At 37.4% G+C, this 22447-nt stretch overlaps 2 protein-coding genes across 2 annotated transcripts in view; one reads left to right on the top strand and one right to left on the bottom strand.

Annotated features, from left to right (window-relative positions):
* Positions 1-2919, top strand: part of LOC117302277 (glyceraldehyde-3-phosphate dehydrogenase-like) — a 63994-nt gene extending 61075 nt beyond the window's left edge. Inside the window, exon 10 of the mRNA XM_033786142.1 lies at positions 1013-2919. Within this exon, the coding sequence (XP_033642033.1) occupies positions 1013-1079 (67 nt within the window). The 3' untranslated portion in view covers positions 1080-2919. The remainder of the gene's footprint in view (positions 1-1012) is intronic.
* A 3870-nt stretch (positions 2920-6789) lies between these two features.
* Positions 6790-22447, bottom strand: part of LOC117302260 (activated CDC42 kinase 1-like) — a 54264-nt gene continuing 38606 nt past the window's right edge. The window contains exons 11-12 of the mRNA XM_033786117.1: positions 13419-13519; positions 6790-9658 (exon numbers count right to left, since the gene is read on the bottom strand). Of these exons, the coding sequence (XP_033642008.1) occupies positions 7203-9658; positions 13419-13519 (2557 nt within the window). The 3' untranslated portion in view covers positions 6790-7202. The remainder of the gene's footprint in view (positions 9659-13418; positions 13520-22447) is intronic.

Below are 22447 nucleotides of genomic sequence, written 5' to 3'. Positions count from 1 at the left end.
TTGTTTGATATGCCATCGGCACAACAATCCTCTTAGGTCTTTCCAAACAAACAACAACTACAAGTTCATGTAGTGGAGACATTTTGTCCATCAAACAATCATATCTTTGGTGTGTGGTTTTCTTTTAATGAAATCCCCCAAATTAACTTCTGTTTGTACTCTCAGTAATATAGAGTTCTTGGGTCGACACAAAATCTTACCTGCAAACCTAAATATTTAATACAAAATACATGCGACTGGTTTAAAAGTGATGTCAAGAAAAAACAAGCCACTTGTTCTCTGTCAACATTTCTCTTCAAGTTGGAAACATTTTCTAACTTGCCATTTTGTATTGTCAATTAACATTAAACCTGCTGCATAAGTGAATTACTGTTATTGTTATTGAGCTTCCTTGAGTCTAGCTGATTATGTAGCCTTAAAGAAACTGGACACTATTGGTAATTGTCAAAGACAAATCTTCACACTTGGTGTATCTCAACATATGCATGAAATAACAAACCTGTGAAAATTTGAGCTCAATTGGTCGTTGGAGTTGCGAGATAACAATGAAAGAAGAAAAAACACCCTTGTCACACAAGTTGTGTGCTTTCAATGCTTGATTTCGAGACCTCAAATTCTAGTGTTTTATACTATCAATCTCTCCCCATTACTCGTTACCAAGTAAGGTTTTATGATAATTATTTTGAGTAACAACCATAGTGTCCACTGCCTTAAAGGCAAATGCTGATATGCCATACCTAAGCCTTTTGAGGTACAATGGCGGATGTGAGAGGAGTGTACTGTTTGGTTTGGGTGAACACAGACAAATTTACCCAAACCTTAAAGTGTTGTATCATTGTGTCCGCCATATCACAAAAAGGCTTATACATGTAGCAATTTAAAAAGAGTTTGTATTTTAAACTTATCCTGCTTTCTTTGATACCTCCTCACATTATTCCATTTTTGTTTATTCATTTTAACAGCTTCAACAAGGAATCATGTTTGACAGTATTTGTGTTTTTTTTCTTTCTAGGTATGACAATGAGTATGGATACAGTTTCCGTGTTGTTGATCTAATGGCCTATATGGCTTCTCAGTAAAAGTTGCCATGGATACCAGATCAACATAGACATTTTCCGCTCAGAACTACAAGGTCGTTATGGCAGTTTGTATAGATTTCATCAAATTGGTCATTGATCAAGAGTGGTTGGTCTCCAAAGTTTTGCTAAAGCAGAAAGAAGTTTTCTTTTTCAGAGTAAAACTTTCATTTGGGGATTTTGATAAACTTGTTTACAAGTTTAAACACATTTTCATTAAATGCCATTATGATTATTCTTATTATGAAAATGCAATTAACAACTTTCTAGCACTGAGCCAATGACATGTACTTTGCCATGTACCCGAATGCTACTCAACCAAAAATGGTTCAATGGTGCTCCAGCCATTTGTGATAATGTTTCAGTTGTACTACATGTAGCTTATGGTTAAAATAATGACTGGTTGGTGATAGAATTTGTCATTGTTAAAGTTGAGAATTAGTACTGCTGTAGGATACTCTTGGGAAGTTTGAACAATAGAACATGTAATTCCCCCAAAGATAGTGTGAATTTAAGGAATGCAATTGTCTGCAGGTGCTGTGTTGGTTGGTTTACCTAGCTAGTCTTCCACTTCAGATTAGTTTTCATATTGTCAATGGAGTTCCTTCTGTTTTCTTTTTTGTTTTCTTTTATTTCAAAGAATAACTTGATGCATGTTTCCCTTTTTCAGTACATAAATGTGAATATTGCACATTTCTTTTCCCAAGTTCAGGGAAGTAAAATCTGATAGTTAAGAATTAATGATATCTTAATATATATTGGTGAAATGCTTAAATAATGTATGTTGCAATTAACTTTATGAGTTTCAACCTCTGATCTTTCCCAATCAATAGAAAAAACAAACCAAGTACATAGGCTCACCATGTTTCCTGTCAATAGCTTTAACATTTCCCATGCCAGTTTAAGTACGGAACAATTTGTATTAATGGCAATTACATGTATGCTCTTAAGATGTAAGATCATTTTAGCCATCTTTACTTGAAGCTATTACAATACAAATGTTCATGTTTTCTTCTTGTGTTGCAGCAGCTATCATGCGTTAAAATGTATGAACATGTAAGTAAAACATCCAGGTTTTACATTTCCACAAAGCTAATCATTTAAAATAAATTGGTACATTTAGATACTTGTAAGAAATGTGATCAGTGCATTTAAATAAAATGTATTGCTGTAGATCCATCAATTTAGAAATTCTATTAGTATATCTCCAAAAATAAAAGGCAAAATCAGAGATACATGTCAAAGATAAAATATCAGTGATGGAATTTGTTTAATTTGTTTAGCCAGTTTATTTCTAATTATTGGTTATTTGGGAATGTATGATTTATGAAAGATTAGTTCAGAAAGCAGTAAGGACAAAAAAGGTATGTGTTTAAAAAAAATGTTGCGTGCAGGTTTTTCCAGCTACCAATACATCCATAACCCAGGGGCCGTTAAACCAATTATATAATTGTAAACCAGGCCTAGAAAAAATTGGAGATCCATGAATTTTGATATTTAGTTTGGTTTCAGAGACTTTCTTGATGTAGCTTACCTGTACGACATGTACAACATGTATAAAATAAATTAAGTCTTTACAATTGGGCGTGAAAAAAATACTTCAAATTTGACACAAAAAGAGACCACATCTCAGTTGGATACAATCTTTGTTGTCACATTTTTTGGTATACAATTTATATTTAGTTTCATTCAAGCATGAAAAGGTCAAGGTTTTTGTTTTTATAGACTTCTAGGTGTTTTTCATTGATTCTGGAGATGAGATATTTGTAGCAATACTAATTGAAAACCATTGTGTTGTGTTCCAATAAAATTTGACGATGAGAAGTTCAATTTCTTTCCCACACTTTGCTGGCGTGCTGTTTACTTTCTTTGTAAGATTGTAGTAGATCTGTCTCATGTTGATTTAATCATATTCTATGACGATTATTGTGTCTGTAAACCAACTTCTTTTTGTTGTTAAATGTTTAATTCATTAATTGATTGGTTGAGTGATTGATATTTTAATTGGACCTTTGGGATGTTAGTTAGATATTTTCTATTCCTTATGTGTTTTGGAGCACAAAATAAGGTTGTCTGAATTAGTAAACAAATTAAAAGAAAGGCATCTTGCCCTACAAGCAGCTTTATCAACAAATAAATTTGAAATATTTATTTATAACAATATTGCTCACTTTAATACACTTTAAAATAATAAGGCCTCTATACATGTTTTGCAAAAAGCTTTAAAGAATCAACATGATGGCATTATACATGTGTATTATATAAACACATGGTGAATACAACAACTACACTTATACTTTAAGTACTTTATTCTTTCCTTAGAATCTTGAAAAATACAACATTATGGAAAGAAATAACCATTTCAGAAAGACATTACATGTGCAAGCAATGTCATTTATCTTAATTAAGTTTGACTGAATTGGTTAAATTGTTCATGTTTACGTTTACCACTAAGAATGGGTTTGTTCTAAATGTGAGTTGGTTTGCAATCGGGTACAATTTTCAACTTAGGAAACCCTTCACTACTTACAAAACTTCTGACTTTGAAAGTGCATGTTCTTCCAACAGTTCAGTCCATCCAAACTACAGTAAAAAATGGATGAATGGTTTAACAGAAAATATAGGTTGAATCTTCTCCACAAATCTGTTCCAAGTAATCTCCATACAAAGAAGCCTTTCAAATACCACGTGCAGCAAACATCTTACCCCATTGAAATCTGAATGAGCAGTGATCTGATAAAAATGTGTAAATACAAGCATGGGGTTTGTTACCAATGGTCATTTACCAAATACATGTACAATGTAGTTAAAAAAACAAATTGCAAACATAACAATGTTCAAGATGTCACCTTGTATAATTCATCTTTAATATTGATGGTGTTATTAGTTTATAATATTACTTTGCACATCTAACTTTTTAAATTTAACACATTGGATATTTCCAAATCCAAGAAAGGTGGATTTCAATAAGACTAGTCTTATCTGGAGTTAGGAAGTTTTTTTATATCTTCTCCCATATCCGTTTTATTATACACATCTCACAGCAAAATAAGCACCATTACAAGGATGAATGGGAACTGTAAGAAATGCTCAGTTTAAGATGTGGGAGGAAAACCCCAAATGGGTTAACACGCTCCACTTGCAAAGGCTCCAAACTGAGGTGGGATTTGAATTCTGATCCACAGAGGTGGAGCAGGCAAAGTTGCCACAGAGCCTACATGATCCATGTCATTAAGGTTATGTACCACACAATGACACAATGGAAATCAAAATGCGATGTGAATGTATTGAGCCAAAGTTAAATCAGAAAACCTCTCAAAATAGCTCTAATTTTGAGGTAAAGGAATCAATATTTAAAAAGTAATAGCTGTCACTTTGAAGGAAAGGAATCAACAAAATTTTATAACACCCAAGCAGATCCTTGCAATTTGATTAGAAATTGTATGCCTACGCTTCATTTGTTTTGAAAGTTGTTTCCTCCAATCAAAAATGACAAAGATCTACTTGGATGTTATATAAAACAAATAATGAATGTTTTTCATTTGGCAATGGTGCAAATATTTTCATTCGTTATTTGTATAAAAGCTGTCATTTTGAAGTGAGGGGAACAGTTTTCAGAGTAATGTGCATTTAAGTTAACTACATTATGGAAGAGCTCATATTACAATACAAAACAATGCTTCAATTTAGGAGACGTTCATAACATTGATCAGCATCTAGACTCTAGCTGAACCACACATTGGAAGTTTACAATCCATACATCATGTGAAAGGGCTTAATTCGGAGCTTTATAGTGGAAAAGTTTAACCACTGAATGAGGTCAACATTCAATCTCAATTTGATAACATCACGAACCCCTGGTTTTTGTCGTTGAAAAAAACTGAATCTCTAGTTTGAAGTTGTAATCATAATGACTATGATCAATCAATACATAATAATACAGTCAGCTTACTAATGTTTATGATTGGAAGGTCAAACCAGCTAAATGCAATTTAACAAAAATAGTAAACACTATTTTTAGGGTTCCATGGATTGGATTATTGTGTGTAGTGTAACACATTACAATCACTAAATCATTACATAGATAAAGTTTATGGGCTGAACCTATCAAAGTATCTATAAACATTACAAGTACAGGTATGATTCTTTCCTTTGAGAAGGTTCACTGAACATAAAATGGGGGGGGGGGGCGGGATGAAGAAATGTATCTGAAAATATACGTTCAAATTATATTATTTTATATATATAAGCATTCCTAAATACTCCTGCAGTGCAAGAGAGCAACAATCTAAAATATATACTTGCCATTACTATTTTTACAACATACAAAATTAAAAAGCTTGTTAAAAATCTTTGATACATATAGTTACTGATGTTACTATACCTCATACATATTCATGACAGAGAGTTGAGTTCTCATTGGTCCATTCATCATCACGTACCAGGTGTTAATTTTGCTAACTACCAAGCGCGCACGTGAGTATTCACGCAAGTGGTAAATGCGCATGACAAGTAATAGTTCCAAAGGAGCTATTCTACTTGTCATGCGCACTACCATTGCGCGACGTCATCCCCGGGCGCTATTGATCGTGGCACTGTTTTGTATAAATTATACGCGCGCACGAACAGCGCTCTCTTAGCGACATCCAACACATGAACAACCTTATCATGTGCATTTTGTTTCACAGTAATCATTTTCTCTTGCTCCAAAACTCATGTTCCGGTAACTGAATATGTTTGAAGTATACATGTAGTAAAACAAATATAACATGGTTTATTTCGGGTGACTAGTCGATTAGCTCCCCTCGGTATTGGAAGTTGACAAACTAGTTACCTCGGCTTCGCCTCGGGAACTAGTTGGTCAACTTCCAATACCTCGGGGAGCTAATATCGACTAGTCACCCTCAAACCACGTTATGTTTGTATAATATAACATTACATTAAAGTCACTGGACACTTTCGGTAAACAGTATTGTCTAAAGGCCCACACTTCGTGTATCACAACTTCGGCCACATAAAAAAAAATTGTTGATCGTCCTTTTTTTTTTGCGGATGGGGGAGGGAGGGAGTTTTTTTTTATATTATTTTGTTTTTATATAGAGTTTTGTTGACATGCAAAATATGAAATCAAGAATAAAGAAATCACAATCACTATAAAACAGAGGGTTTGTGTGTTTTTGATGTTTTCAATAGTTTTGTCAAACAAATTTAACTGCTACATGTAGATGACAACTAAGCACAGTGTAGCCCAAGTAAATATTTGAAGAATTGTTCTTGCTTTGCCAACATGAATAAAACCTTCTTAAACATCTTTTCTTAAATCATTTTGAAAAAAAAAAACGGCTTAAAAATCTGGGCAGTAAAGTATAAAGAGATATCCAGATATGGGGGAAAAAAAGGGGGAAAAAAAGGGGAAAAAAATGGGGTCGGGGTTTTGATTGGTCGGGCGGGGACGATCAACAATTTTTTTGTTATGTGGCCTTATATATAAAATAACAAACCTGTGAAAATTTAGGCTCAATCGATCATCGGAGTCGGGAGAAAACCCACCCTTGTTTCCGCACGTTTAGTCGTGTCATGGCATGTGTTTAAAATAAATCTGTAATTCTTGATATCCAGAATTGATAATTTTGTTAATGTTTTCTCAAAGAGTAAAGCAGTTCATGGAATAATATTTTAAGAGAAGTCTATTACCATTACCTTCTGTAAACCCTGTAAGTTATTTGTAAATCTGTGAACTTTTAATTTTTTTTCTGTTCAGAAAGTGTATAATGGCTTTAAATGACTAGCCTTAGATGCTGAGATATTGTGACTTGTCTTATTCTATAATTCAACACCATTTCTTTTATTAAGAGATTTACAGCTATGCTGAATCTGTCTAACAAAGACTGCTCTTGGACCACCTAAAAAACTCTGATCATAAACCTTAAGACTGGCTACCCTACATGCGCTATGTGAATTCTCAATTGGATTGCTCATGGATTGACGATAACACAGCTTTCAGATCTTTATCATTCAAAGACACAGTATGTTTTAGGAGAGTACAACCAGTACGTGTTTCTCCCCTCTATACTAAAACATTTGCTTTGCTTTTGTAAATTGCATTAGATTTACACCATACAGACATCAGGGTTGCATAGACTCTTCTAACACTACTGAACTGGCCAATTGTAAATTCCAGCCCAAAGAGGAAAGAAGCGACTCGCACCGATCGCGAGTCACATTTCCAAGTTGAAACAGCTGTTCGATCTTGAGTTCATGTACAGCACTATTTACATTCCATGAATTTCCGATGAGTGCATTTCGACATTCATCCATTGTCACACCGTGAACATGGGCCTGAACCCGATTAATCTTCTCAGAGGCCGAGGAGTTTGTTTCAGATGCCATTAAATCAGAATCTGTTGCACACCCACTAAAAGGAGAACTATTTTGTCGCAAAAAACTTTGAGGTTTGGAACTAGACTGTGGTAGAATAGGACAAAGTGATGACAGATCTAATGCATTTTGAAGTGCAGATGTATTCTTCTTTGAGGTAGTTTGATGAGTTTGAAACCCCTTTTTTGAGAAGTTTGGACTCAAGTGATGAATCTCTGCACTTGCAAGACTGTCCTTTGAAGTTGAGCTGTTTGTACCAAGAGCATCTGCAAAAACTGTGTTTCGCCCTGGAGTTAAGATGTAATGTGTATCACTTATTTGTTTACCATCACGCATAATGGGGCGAATATGGGCAGTAGTAGGTGACTTTGAACCACCAAAGGAAGGTAATACACAAGGTTCATTTGACGATATTTCTGATTTTGTTGGGGAATTTTTATTAGACTCTTGAAAAATATCAGATGGCTTTGGAGGCAAAAGAAAATAATGAGTGTTACTCAGTTTCACTCCATCCTTTACTATGGGCAAGATCTTGGACCTGGAGTCTGTTTTCATATCTTGCATGACTGTTAGTGATTTTGGATTTTGTTGACAAGTCTTGTCATGAGACCCAATCATTTCAAAAGTTTCTGTAGTTTGCTTTCGAGGTGGGAGAGGTGGTTTGGTTTCTCTGTAATCAGGAAAGAAGAGTGGGCAGCTCGATGACTCTTCCTGCCCCTTTCCTGCTGATGTTCTCCAGTCATGTTTTATTTCCAACAGTTGTGGATCTGATTTTCTTTCTTGGCGATCAAAGTGTTTTCTTTTTGAGACCGGTTGTTGTATTTGGGTGGGTGTACGGGGTGGTAAGTCTGGTTTCTTGGTCTCCACAGCACCTTGCCGACTAGATGCAAAGGAGTGTACATTACTGCTTTTACATTTGGCATTTTCAACAAGCCTTGATACCATAAATGTACCATCTGGGTTTTTTCCATTTGAAAAATCTTCAACTTGACTGTGAGTTTTACTGATCAATGGTACTTTATCTGATCTCTTTGTACCACCGTGAGGTGTTTTGTTTGAGATATCAGGGTACTGCTTGGGTTTAGGCAAGTGGGATTGCTCAGACTCAACTTTTTCATCTATAAGAGCCACATCATCATATCTTGGATAAAGATTATCTTGTGTTGCACTTGTTTTCTCAAGAGTAAATGTGGCATAAATGGCTGCAGTTTTCTTAGCAGCATTTTGGGACGATGTCTTAATTTGATGTTCATCAGGAACTGGAGAGTAATGATGAACAGTCTGAACCGGCTTCAAAGCAGTTATTTGCAGGGGGTTAACCATAGCCGGTGTTTGATTAAATGCTTTAGTTTCAATCTCGGTTGGTTCGGCAGGTACTTCGTCATAAAAATGAACCCAGTTTTGGGGATGAGATTTGGACTGTTGAATATTATCTTCCTTAGGAACATGGTCATAATAATGCTTCATGTCTGTGGCAGATGTTACAGGATCATAGGGTTGACTTTGTGCTGATAAAGTGTGGAATATGGGAGTAGGAATCCCATGAGATCCCGTAGGATTATACTTATTACCCAAACAGTCTCTTTGAAGAATGGTGTGCTTGGCACTCTCTGTGGCCACTTTTGTACGCTCATTAGAAACATGTGAACTTGTACTAGACACATGAGTGCCAGAGGTCTTAAATGGGTTACTCTTTTTCAGATTTGATCTCATGGCCTGAAAATCCTGAAATTTTGGCATAGGAACCTTTTGGGGCCCATGCTGGTTGTGCACGCTTGTAGATGGAATATAGCTTGCTTCACCCTGGACAGATGCTACAGGATCAACTCCAGGTGTAGGTTCGGGGCACAGTACACTTGGCATTTGATGAAGAGGAGTTGGGCAAACAAAATCAGGTAATGACACATCAAGCAATGGTTGTGATTTCTCTTGACATGCATGAATGTCCTGACTAGCAATATTAACTGCATCTTCAGAAAAATCAATTAATAATGCAGTGTCTGTCCCAACAATATCTCGTTGTTCTTGTTCTTTTCTCTGATCTTGCTGTGATGATTTGACATAGAACACAGAAGACCCTGTATGTATTTCTGCATTATCTGGATTCTGGACTGACTTTACTTGACGCTTCCCAAAGTGACTTCCCGATAACCTTAAACTTCTATCATGCTTTGATGATGACACATCTCTGTCTTTGCTGTTTCCTTAAGGTAGAAATTAAGACATCAACTTTACTAACTTGATTTATTAAAGCATATAAATGGATTAATTCAAAGTCTTGTAAAAAGTTTAAAAAGCTTATTTCAGATTAAATGGTGTCAAATAATCAACTTAATCAACCATTCAAACAACGTTTATTTAAACAACTACTCACATTAGTCAGGTGGATTAAGGACAAAAAACACGAAGATCGTGACACGGCGGACAAAAGCACAAAATTCTCACCAAAGTATCAGTTTGACCCGTAGATTTAAAAAAAGTCATGCTCCAAAAAATCTGAGCATGGGATGACCTTGAAATTACGTCATAATGACGTCATTACGTCTTTTAATGTAGTAAAGCAAACGCAAATACCATGGTTGGATTTCTACATGCCAAAATTATGTTTCTGAGGCCAAGGAATTTAATGCGGGTGGTATTAGTTTGTAACAAATTAATATCCTTTATGGTGACTATGTTGATGCTCAAAAAATTGCAAAGACCTTGACCTTATTATGACGTAATATATTCAAAATGGCAGTCATTTCCTTAAAACAGCATAACTTTAGTTGTGTAATGCCGATGCAAGTGATTTTAGTTGCGAATTATATGTATCAGAGGCCAAGGAATCGAATGGCAACGTTTTTGTTTCGCTGAAACAAACAGTTTTATGATTGTTGTATTAAATTTGTACTTCTTTAGCATTTAATGGTATAAAATTTGTCATCATCACTGAGGACAAATCAGTGATTTGTATGAAAATATGTTAATACGTTTCATTTTCAGCTCATGGTTCTGATGGCTACAAACCAGCGTTAGTAACATTTGAAATCAAAACTTGATTTTGGATTAAAAAGGTTTTGTTTCAGTTTTAGACAATGCAATTGCCATATACAACTTTGTAAACTGTTTTGGGAGGCAACTGGTGTCGAAAATGTCCTACGATGACCAAACCACTGATAGTTTGGGAGATCAAAAAACACAAGTATAAACACCATGCATCTGGATTGCGTCTGGTGGTGCCAATAATGTCTTGACTGCTATTGTTAGATTAAACGAATGGTATCCAGAGTTGTATTACTCACTGATTTTGGTTTGAAACCGGAGCATGTTCTAGCAAACTGGTCGGAAGCTAAGGACAAATTGTACTACAATCTAAGCTCTATTATCAGCGAAGTCCCAGAGCAAGATCCAATCTTCATCCTCGGGGATCTCAACGCCAGAGTTGGTGCCGATCAAAAATCCTGGTCTTCCTGTATGGGACAGTTTGGCATCGGAAAGTTATACATGAAAACGGTCAGCGTCTTCTTGAGATCTGCTGCACAACAATCTCTGCATCACTAACACTTTCTTCAACACAAAGCCCCAACACAAGGTATCCAGGAGACACCCTAGATCAAAGCATTGGCACCAACTTGACCTCGTGCTCACGAGACGTAGGGACCTGGGCAGCGTCAAGATAACCCGCAGCTATTAAAGTGCAGACTGTGATACAGACCACTCCCTTGTGTGCAGCAAAAAAGCTTCAACTATGGAGAGTTCACAGATTCTAGAAGGCAGGGCAGCCTCGCATTGACACAAACAAGACTTACAACCAAGAGATGGTGGAAGCGTTTGTCCAGGTCCAAAAAGATGTCTTGCCAAGAGTACCCAATTCCGATGTCAGCGGAAGATGGGAACACCTCAGGGATGCTGTCTACAAAGCCACTAGTTCGGCAAGAGGCTAATAAAGTCACCCGATCGGTTCTAGGCTCATGCTGAGGAGATTTCAATTCTCATAGAATATAAGAGACGCGCTCTCTCAGCATACAAACACTCACCTTATGTGAGAAACTTGCAGGCACCAAGGACCACGTGAAACCGAGTCCAGCAAACCGCAAGGTGATGCGCTAATTGACTACTGGGCCCAACTTTGCTCTCAGATCCAGACCTCTACTGCCACAGGAAATGTAAGAGGTATGTACGAGAGAATAAAGCAGGCCACCTGAAGATGACCGCTCGTCTGAAGTCAGTTACCGGTAAGGTCCTAAAGGACCCTGTGAAGCAGATGGATCGATTGGTGTAGCACTACTCAGAGCTGTACTCCAGAGAGAACGTTGTCAACACAGAAGTTCTGAACAACAAAGATTGCCTGTGTATCCGATACAGGAACTGGACAGTGAACCAAAACTAGAAGAACTTGGCAAAGCGCTAGATACACTCTCCCCGGGAAAAGCTTCAGGAAAAGATGGCATCCCCGAAGTCCTCAAGTGCGTAAAAGGAATCCTCATCAAGGATCTGCATGAGATATTTTGCCAGTGCTACAGAGAAGGTACAGTGCCACAAGACATGAGAGACGCCAACATTGTCACTCTCTACAAAAACAAAGGTGACAGGAGTGATTGCAACAACTATTGCACCATCTCTCTTCTTAGCATTGTGGGGAGTTCTTTGCTTGAGTTGTCCTAAAGAGACTTTGAATTCTTGGTGAAAAAGTCTACCCAGAGTCTCAGTGTGGTTTCAAGCCAAACTGACCATTGACATGATATTCTCATCAGACATGTGCAACAAAAGTGAAGGGAGTAGGGAAAGCCACTCGATCTACATCACCTTATTGACCTCACCAAGGACTTTGACCTCGTGAGCAGAGACAGCCTTATTTAGATCCTAGTTTCAGTGGCTCAACATCTGAACCCTTCGACCTCTGCAACAGTGTAAAGCAGGTTTGTGTATGGCTCCAACCCTTTTTGGCATTTTCTTCTCTGTTCTACCCAAGCATACTCTTGGGTCAGCCACAGAGGGCATATACCTTCGTACGAGGTCGGATGGAATCCTCTTCGACCTCTCAAGACTCGGAGCCAAGACCAGAGTCCGAACGAGATGCCTTAGAGATTTCCTGTTTGCAGACGACACAGCCATCACTACACACACACACCAGATGACCTGCAGCAGCTCATGGATCGATGTTCTGCAGCTTGCAAAGACTTTGGACTTACCATCAGTCTAACAAAAACGCAGGTAAGGGGCCAGGATGTTGATGAACCACTGTCTACCAGCATCGCCAACCATGAGCTTGAGGCTGTCCATGAGTTTGTGTATCATGTCTCAACCATCTCCGACAATCTCTCGCTGGAAGTAGAACTCAACAGGCGTATAAGAAAAGCTGCCACAACGTCTCCACGCTTACAAATACAAAAAGTTTCATTTTTGACCCTATTTGAGACTTTTTTGCAACCTTTCCTGTGAAGTTCCCCATATTTCCTATTCCACATAATTAATCTGACCTATAACCTATATCCGGTAAGAATCATCGTGTTTAGTGTTTTGGTGGATAGTATTGTTTATGATATCATGATGAAATCACGGTATCTTATAGATCAGTGCCACGGTAATTATACCATATGAATACAAAAAGATTAGCATTTTGGCGAAACCACACGACATTATAATTTTGTTTTCAAACTTTGTGTGATTTGTGTAGTATTGATGATGATGACGTCATAATTACATCATTATACTCACCATAAAGGATATTATTTTGTTTTCCAAACTAATACCACCCTAATTCAAATCCTTGACTTTTACTAACATAATTTTGGCATGTAGAAATCCCACCGCATGGCATTTTCCTATGCTTTATTACATAACAAGAAGTTATGACGTCATAATGACGTAGTTCAAGGTGATGCCATTCTCAGATGTTTTGGAGCTTTTGTCCGCCGTGTCACGATCTTTTCCTTAATCCACCTCACTACATACAACAACCAGGAAAAGGGTCTGACTTACTCTTTGATCTGTCTGATAGAAGAAGTACTGGTCTTGACTCACTCATGTCCTCACTTTCGCCAAATTGATCATCAAGTGGTTTCATGGGAATACGATAGACCCTGTAATGGAGGAATGGAATTCCCATCTCATAAGTTACATTCTGAGCTATATGAAAGATTCTGGCTTGATGTCAACCCATCTAGAACAGCTGATTCTTTGTGGCCTTCAAATAACATCATAAAAATATCTCCAAGGGGAACTATAAAATGCAACATAATCTTAATACACTGAACAACTTTGTCATGTACATGTATGTAAATAATATAAACTAGAACAGCAATGCTGCCATCCAGATAGAACCAATGACTGACATGAAAACAAATCATCTGATCAACTGATGGTCAAACATGTCAAAGGGGTAGGAACATTGATCAGTATGAAGTAGTGGACATTTAGGGCTTTCAATGTTTCAGCTCAATCAATTGTGACCAGTAATAAACTCTGGGTTTTATCTGTTCATATAGCCTTGCTCAAGGCAGTCGAATCACTCCGAACAAACACCGGCTGTAAAAACTCACCCGTATACACTGTGCGTAAAATGAACCACAACGCACAACACGACACCCCCAGTACATGTATAATGAGCGTGAAAGAAGAGATCCCACAGTCAACTCATTACCAAAAGGCCAGCGAAAGACGAGACCCCATCAGTGGCGGAAGTCATGTTTACATCACACCACCACCACGGACACTCAGCGAGCATGATAGGGTCCAAAGGTCGTGATAAGGGAAGTGCGTGATTGGACGTTAAAATAAATAATTAATTTGCTTCACATCCTGTGTTGTCTGATAGATCTGACAAAAGATATACATATTCATGAGCATATCCGAGAGCCCCCCAGTTGTTTTCCAATATTGGATTTTGTTTTTAATTAAACACATTAAACCCGGAAGTTACAGACCCGACAAGGCTGTGGGCCTAGTGGCCTCCGCATGCGGTTAGTGGTACGAGTGCGGATGACTTGTTCACAGTAGTCGCTCGACAGGTGTTCAGCGATGTGACAGTGTGCATAAGGTTGGGTTGTGCAGTGTGATTACACACTACGCAGTGTATACGGGTGGGTTTACAACGGCGTCTTTTTCGGAGTGACTATAATGCGACAGCCTTGAGCAAGGCTAGTCAGAATATCATTGCAATGACGTATTATGACTATTAAAGGTTTTCATCGTTTTAGCTCATTCACCTGGAACCAGTAATAAACTCTTTATCTTTTCATATGAATCTATACGTAAAAAGCAATACTCGATCAAGTTTCCAGTCAGACTAGACATAGAATTTTTGTCAATTACAAAAACACGGTGTTCGGTTGAACGTTACGAGATGACGTAGTTAAAAAAACTTGAACCATAAAGATGACTTTTTCCACAATGTGTCGTTACTTTATAGTTAAACTTGAACCATAAAGATGACTTTTTCCACAATGTGTCGTTACTTTATAGTCAAACTTGTATCACATCTTTTAACAACTCTTCGTTCTTTACAAATGTAATGTATATGTTTGTGGAGATTGGCATCAGGTTTTATTTTGCAATTTATGGAAAACCTTAGCTCACCCTGCATGAGATGCTGTACACAGATATGATAATCAACAGCGCCCTCTTTTGTTGGACAAAAGAGAGCGCTGTTGGGATTCCCCGAAACCATTCGCGTCATATGAGTTTTACATATTTTAAACGTTGTTTTATTGTTATTTAATACCCGATGACGTCATTATGGCGTAACTAGGCCTGTGGTGTCTTGATACTAAGGTTCAACTATCTGTTGAGTTTCAAGGTTCAAATCGATCTCAATCGTTTTTTGTCACTTCTTGAATCCATGGGTCTCCAGCAACATGTTAACAAACCTACTCATGAGATGGGTCACACACTTGATCTTGTTATTACCAGGAAATCAGACATGGTTCTTAACAGCCCCCCGACACCTCACCACCTTTTTTCTGATCATTTGTCTGTTATTTGCAATTTGCAACAAAACAAGTCTGCTTTTCCTGCTAAACAGATTGTTTATAGGGATATTAAATCCATTGACATTATTTGCTTGAAAGGTGACTTATAGTCTCTTCTAGGCTGTGCAGGGACACTCCTCAAGGTCTTGAGGAGCTTACCAAGTGTAATAATACTACGCTAGCTGGTGCCTTTAATACACATGCCCTATTATAGTCTAAGTTGGTCACCGCTAGGCCCCGTCTTCCTTGGTTTAGTCAAGACATCAACTCTGCCTTGAGGATGAGGAGACGTGCAGAAAAGAAGTGGCGACGAACAAACATGGTCTCTGATCTTTCAGAATATAAGCTTATAAGAAATAGGGTTACCTTTCTTCTTAATAAAGCTTGCTGCAATTTTTACAAAGACTTTATCGAAAGTAATAGTTCCGACCAGAGGAAATTATTTAGAGCATCTAAAAAGCTGCTTGGGCATAGTGTTGACGTCCTCTATCCACCTTTTAAAGATAAACTGTCTCTTGCCAATGATATGGGTAGCTTTTTTGTAAAGAAAATATCTAATATTCATGCTAAACTTGATGACTTGGAAGTTTCAACCTCTGTGGACAGGCCGTTATCTTTTACACCTGAAACAATGTCCAGTAATATCCTAATAATAATAATAATAATAAGACTTGTAATGCGCACATATCCACCCTGCTGGGTGTTCAAGGCGCAGTAAAACCAAAAACAAAACAAAAAACCAAAACACAACACAAAGAAAAACAGACACAACAAAATTATCCTGTTTGATAGTTTCATACCATTAACCGAGTCACAGGTAAAACAGCTTGTTGTCAATTCTTCTAAGGGATCATGCGCTCTGGATCCCATGCCTACTAACCTTGTGGGTGAGTGCCTTGATGTTTTGCTTCCAGTAATTACCAACATTATAAACTCATCATTAGTTTCTGGTACATTTCCTACTGACTGGCAAGAAGCTTTAATATGTCCTTAATTAAAGAAACCCAATCTTGACATGAAATTAGAAAACTACCGTCCAATCAGTAACCTGCAATTTGTTTCTAAATTAACTGAGAGGGCTGTTTGTGACCAACTTTATAGTCACATGTCAAAACATTCCATGTTTCCGGTTCTCCAATCATCTTACCGGAAGCATCATAGTACAGAAACGGCTCTTATTAAGGTCAAAAATGATTTACTGATGAGGATGAATCCCCAACATGTTATTCTGCTTGTCATTTTAGACCTTAGTGCAGCGTTCGATACTGTTGATCATGTAATTTTGCTGAAACGTCTTCAGTCTAAATGTGGAGTCACTGGCAAGGCCCTTGATTGGTTTTCGTCCTGTTTGTCAGATAGAAGTCAACGTGTATCCATTCAAGGTACCTTATCAGAGAAGTTTAACATCAACTGTGGTGTTCCTCACGGATCCTGCTTAGGACCATTTTTATTTATTGTATATGCCTCTAAGTTGTTTGACATCATTGAGCATCATTTGCCTGATGTCCATTGCTATGCCGATGACACTCAGCTGTATCTATCTTTTAGACCCGACGACGACAAATCTTGTCAAGCTGCTGTGACTATAATTGATGATTGCATTAGGGACATCAGGCAATGGATGATACATGACCGCCTTTTAATTAATGATGCTAAAAGTGAATTTTTGATCATCGGATCAAAGCAGCAATTGAAGAAAATTAATATTTCCAATATAATGATAGGTGAAGCTACTGCTTTTCCTGGGGTCTTGGTTCGATTCTGAACATACAATGAATACCCACATCAATAAATCTTGCTCTGCAGCCTTTTTTCATCTTCACAACATCAAACGCATTAGTCAGTTCCTTACACAAGACTCTCTTTTAAAACTCATTCATGCATTTGTGACCAGTCGTCTTGATTATTGTAATAGCCTTTTGTATGGTCTGCCAAAATCACAGATAGCTAAACTACAAAGAGTTCAAAACGCAGTTGCCAGAGTTGTTTCGAACACACATCGATTTGATCACATCACACCTATACTTCGTCCATTACATTGGCTGCCTGTTTCGCACAGGATTCATTTTAAAATCCTGTTGTTGACATTTAAAGCTATTCATGGTCTTTCTCCAAAGTATATACAGGATCTTGTTTCCATCCTGAAAGTATCTTCTTATAAACTAAGGTCAGGGAATAATGGTATTTTCTTGGATTATCCTTCTGGTAAAATGTTGACTACGTTTGGTCATAGGGCTTTTTCTGTGGCAGCCCCTAAGCTTTGGAATGCGGTACCGCTTCACATACGTAGCGAACAGAAACTCATCTCTTTTAAATGTAATATAAAAATCTTTTGAATACCGCTTTCTAGCTTTTTTATGTCTTCTTCTATGGTCACCTTGCCAGTTAGTTTAGAATTTTAGCATAGTTAGGGTTAGAGGCGTCTGTCTCCTGAAAAGGTCAAAACATTACCGATGCTAGCAGAGATAGGACTATGAAATAAGTAATTAATTAGTTCTCTGTTGGCGGGACAGACGTATCCCCATACTTTTGTTTGGGCACTGGCCTGGTGACCAGTCATTTTTCTTTGTCTTTTTCTTCCACTCAGTGCTTTTTAACAAGTGTTCTGCGCCTCTGATCATTTTGTATGTAAGGGGCGCAATATAAATTTTAATTATTATTATTATTATTAATCTTGAGTTATGCCGTAGATAAGCTCAAAAGTTGTTTTTTGATGAAAAATATGAAGATGAACTTTGACCCAGGGTAACAACCCGGAAGTTAAGGTCGTATGATTTTGGCGTAGACTTTTCAAATGTTGCCCAAGTCTTTATCTATCTGATGCCCAGGTATGAACATCATAGCTTTTATATTCGTTGAGATACAGCAACAAGCAAATGATAATTTTTCAACATTAAAAACCATGTCATGACGTCATCAATGACGTCATCATTCCAAAAAAGTGGCGGTTTCATCTACTCACTATTGCCCATGTACATAGTAAGTTTTAAGTTTGTACAAGCTTTACGTTTGTTTAAAATTGCTGGAGAAATTTCGGAGAGAAAGAAGAAGACGAGGGGAAAAAAACCCAAACCATAACAAACAATAGTCGTCGGCTGTTAGCTGAACACCTAAAAAAACAAAAAACAAACCATAACAATAACAATAGTTGTTCGGCTGTTAGCCGAACACCTAAATATTGTTGCAATAACAAGTTATGACCATTTAAAGTCACCTGGAAGTGGTATTTTGTCAAAATAAAGCTTTTGTCTTTAAAAATGATGAGTGGAAAATAAATAAACAATTAACTAATTGAAAAGAAAATTAGTTTCCATTATATTTAAAAATTTAAAAATAAGCCCGACCCGAGAGGGCGCTTTTCGTGACGTCAATCGAGGCGCGATATTTGAAGTCTGGCCCCGTACACTACGTCAGGTTAACTGGTCGGTATGATGCTTACGTACAGAACTACAATCATGGAGCAGACTGCACACACTGTATGGCGGCTGTGCGGACGGTCCACTCGGATTATCAAGCACGGTGAATCGCATGCAGTGCCAAAAAAAGATTGTGATGCTTGGCGCAAGCTATAAACATGCCCTCTAAGTTGAAAATATATTTGATTTTGTTCACGTTAGGCAAATGCTCCTTAAGGTTCGTTACGTCTTTCAGGTACCTTCTTCGACTTACCCACTAGCTGGAAAAATGTTTTAGAAAAGAACTTTTCTATTCATGTCAAAATGTGTAGTGTATTCCGGATTCTCGAAGCACGACAGCTGAAAATGTGTTAGCTGCACAGTGCTGGAAAAGACGTCGGACCGGACGACTTTGCAAACTGACCCCATCTATAGTTGTTTGCTGCGTCCAGCAGCAATACATCTGGTCGGCATTGCCGGAAAAATGCAAGATAAACTTTTTTGAAGCGTACAAACTCACAACTAGGACTTTCATGTACTTGCACGAACGTGTGTTCGATGTTCAATCGAGGCAAAGTCTGCCTCGATTGACATCACAAAAGGGATAGGCGGAGTCACCCCCCCACACAACTTTATTATTTTTTAAACTTATAAATCATTTAAAAATAGTTACTAAAAAAAATATTTTATTGTTCAGAAACATATACTCTAATGTTTGAAGAGAAACAATTATATTTCCAGGTGACTTTAAGGTTGTCATTATTTTAGCTCATTCAATCAAAACCAGTGATAAACTCTTTGAGTTTTTTCTTTTCATACTATCCACATGTACATACATGTATGAAGCAATATTTGATTTAAGTTTAAGTTGGTACATTATTGCAATAAGGAGTTATGACTTTTTAAGGTTTTTATTGTTTTAGCTCATTCAACTGGAACAAGTGATAAAATGTTTCAGTTTATCTTTTCCAACATATATGCACATATTGTATGTTAGAAGCAAAAATTGAATCCAGTTTCAAGTCAGTACACCAGTACAATAAGGAGTTAAGGCTATTTAAAGATGCTATGTCAGATTTTTGGCCCCAAACAGGAGACTCACGATCACAGTTAATTACGATCCTATAAACTAAAGTTGAAGTCCACACCAATTTTCTATACCTTCCGCCCGGGTAGAAGTTAAAAATCAGGACAGTTCTTTTCAAAACTGAAAAGACCCCTGAACATCCGATAAATCTACTCCCCGGTAGTAGAATAAAGACAGTTCTCCAAGAACAAACTCTACATGGCAAGTAGATACACACATGGTGTTACCGCAAACCAAATATATATTGATGCCTCACCATGCAACGCCTCAAATCCTACATACATGTAAATCATTACAAATCTTAAATACAACTTGTTGCTTAGTATAAAGTGCTACACCTCCACCTTGTTTACTTTGCCTACAAGAGCCTTCAATGGAAAAAATTATCTATTTGAATAGATATTCTTAAGCCATGTTTCTGAGGCTAATGACAGAAAACAGGCTTTTAGAGTGTTAATGTAGTTAACAATATGCAATTTTTTGTGGTAAACTACGTGCATTAATATTCGATTATTTCAAATCAGTAGGCCTAATAGTATCAAAGTCAAAAGAAAAATTGCATTGATCATAATAATCACAGCTTACAACAGGTGCTTCAAAGTTTAAATCTAGGTCATTACTGGGATTCATACCAGCTTTGTTATTCGTTGGTTGTGTCATATGTTACTGATTTTATCAGGTATCTAAATAAGTAAATTTATAATCTAGCTGAATTTACATGAAAAACACCATCATACATAGCCAAACACAGAAACAACATAGAACAGACACAAAACTTGAAATTCATGGTAAACAAGGTAATCAATGTAGATAAGCTGGTGGTTAAGGTTGGTAATTGAGTTACTTGAATGGTATCGCGCCCCCTTATCGGTATGTCTTGGCATCTTGTCTTTGTATTCTGTTGTGTTTTTCTAAAGAGTGCTTAGGAACATGTTTTATTACTATGTGTTATGCGCTATATAAGAATGGTTTATTATTATTATTATTTTTATTGAATGTGCCAGAATGAAGCTTGAATTTGATTACTGGTGGAATAAAGAATGGAATGTAAGCAAGGTGCACCCATTCATCGCTACGAATGAAGCTTGAATTTGATTACTGGTGGAATGGAAAATGGAATGTAAGCAATGTGCACCCATTCATCGCTACGAATGAAGCTTGAATTTGATTACTGGTGGAATGGAGAATGGAATGTAAGCAAGGTGCACCCATTCATCGCTACGAATGAAGCTTGAATTTGATTACTGGTGGAATGGAGAATGTAATGTAAGCAAGGTGCACCCATTCATCGCTACGAATGAAGCTTGAATTTGATTACTGGTGGAATGGAGAATGTAATGTAAGCAAGGTGCACCCATTCATCGCTACGAATGAAGCTTGAATTTGATTACTGGTGGAATGGAGAATGGAATGTAAGCAAGGTGCACCCATTCATCGCTACGAATGTGCTGCAGCTCATACTCCTGCATACGTTTCCTAGCGTATTGGACTCATTCGGTAACATCATTAGTGATGAAGATCTTGGATTTCTTATATGAATTGTATCAGATGCATTCTTGAGAATATACTCCTAGATGAACTAACGGTTGACATGTGTTTTAGGTATACGGTGGGCCCTTTCTATCTGTATGTCTTGTCTTCACTTTGGCAATGACTTCATGGAGTTGTACTTCAAGGCCTGTAATTCTTGAGTTCATCGGGTCAAGCGATGCTAATATATCTTGTCTAGCTGGTTGTTTATTGTGTATTCCGTGGTGATATGGCTCACGCAAGCACAGTTACACTTGACGACATCTTAATCTGACTGTGTTAAGTCTGAGTGTTGCAGATTTTTGTGTCATTTACTAGCTCTTTTCTAGGTTGTCTACAATGAATTCGGTTATCAGTCGAGTCTAACATGTTGAAAATATGACCAGATGATGGTATGTGTGCGTACTGATGTACACGTGTATTATGGCAAAATTTTATTAATTTACATGTAGGTAAAATTCAGGGGAAGATTTGGAAAGACGTCCACTGCTCACTCAACCATACGGCAACGAAGACTGGAGATTGTGATTAGGTTGCTACATGGGTTATCATCTCATTGAGATAAACAGGAGCAAACTCATGAAGAATTTTAAATGGTTTTAGTAGGAGTTTAAAATTAATTCTATGTGCAACAGGCAACCAGCGCAGACGGTAGAGCACAGGCTGTATGTGATCACAATATTTAGCTGTGCAACAAGTCTGGCAGCCGAGTTTTGAATTCTCTGAAGACAAAAGAGTAAACTAAACACATCAACAAAAGTAAGTCCCCCCCTAAACAATTCGCCATAACATCGTAAGGTAAAACATTTTACCAATACAACTAATTAAGAAATAATTCTGTGACATGTTTCCTAAGTGTTGTGTGAAAATGAAAGATGTCCATGAATTCGTGGCTGAATGAGCTCAAATGGAAGACAAAAACTGCTCTTCTCAAAAGTCACAAAGGTTTATCAAATATACAGGTCAGTAACGCCTGTATCCACCACGCCTGCCAATGACCGCCTGGCACCGTCATGGTGTTGGTCAGTC

The sequence above is a fragment of the Asterias rubens genome, chromosome 18 (assembly GCF_902459465.1).
Source record: "Asterias rubens chromosome 18, eAstRub1.3, whole genome shotgun sequence".
Lineage (NCBI taxonomy): Eukaryota > Metazoa > Echinodermata > Asteroidea > Forcipulatida > Asteriidae > Asterias > Asterias rubens.
Note: the sequence above shows the minus strand (reverse complement) of the source record. Positions and strands in the feature narration are given on the sequence as shown.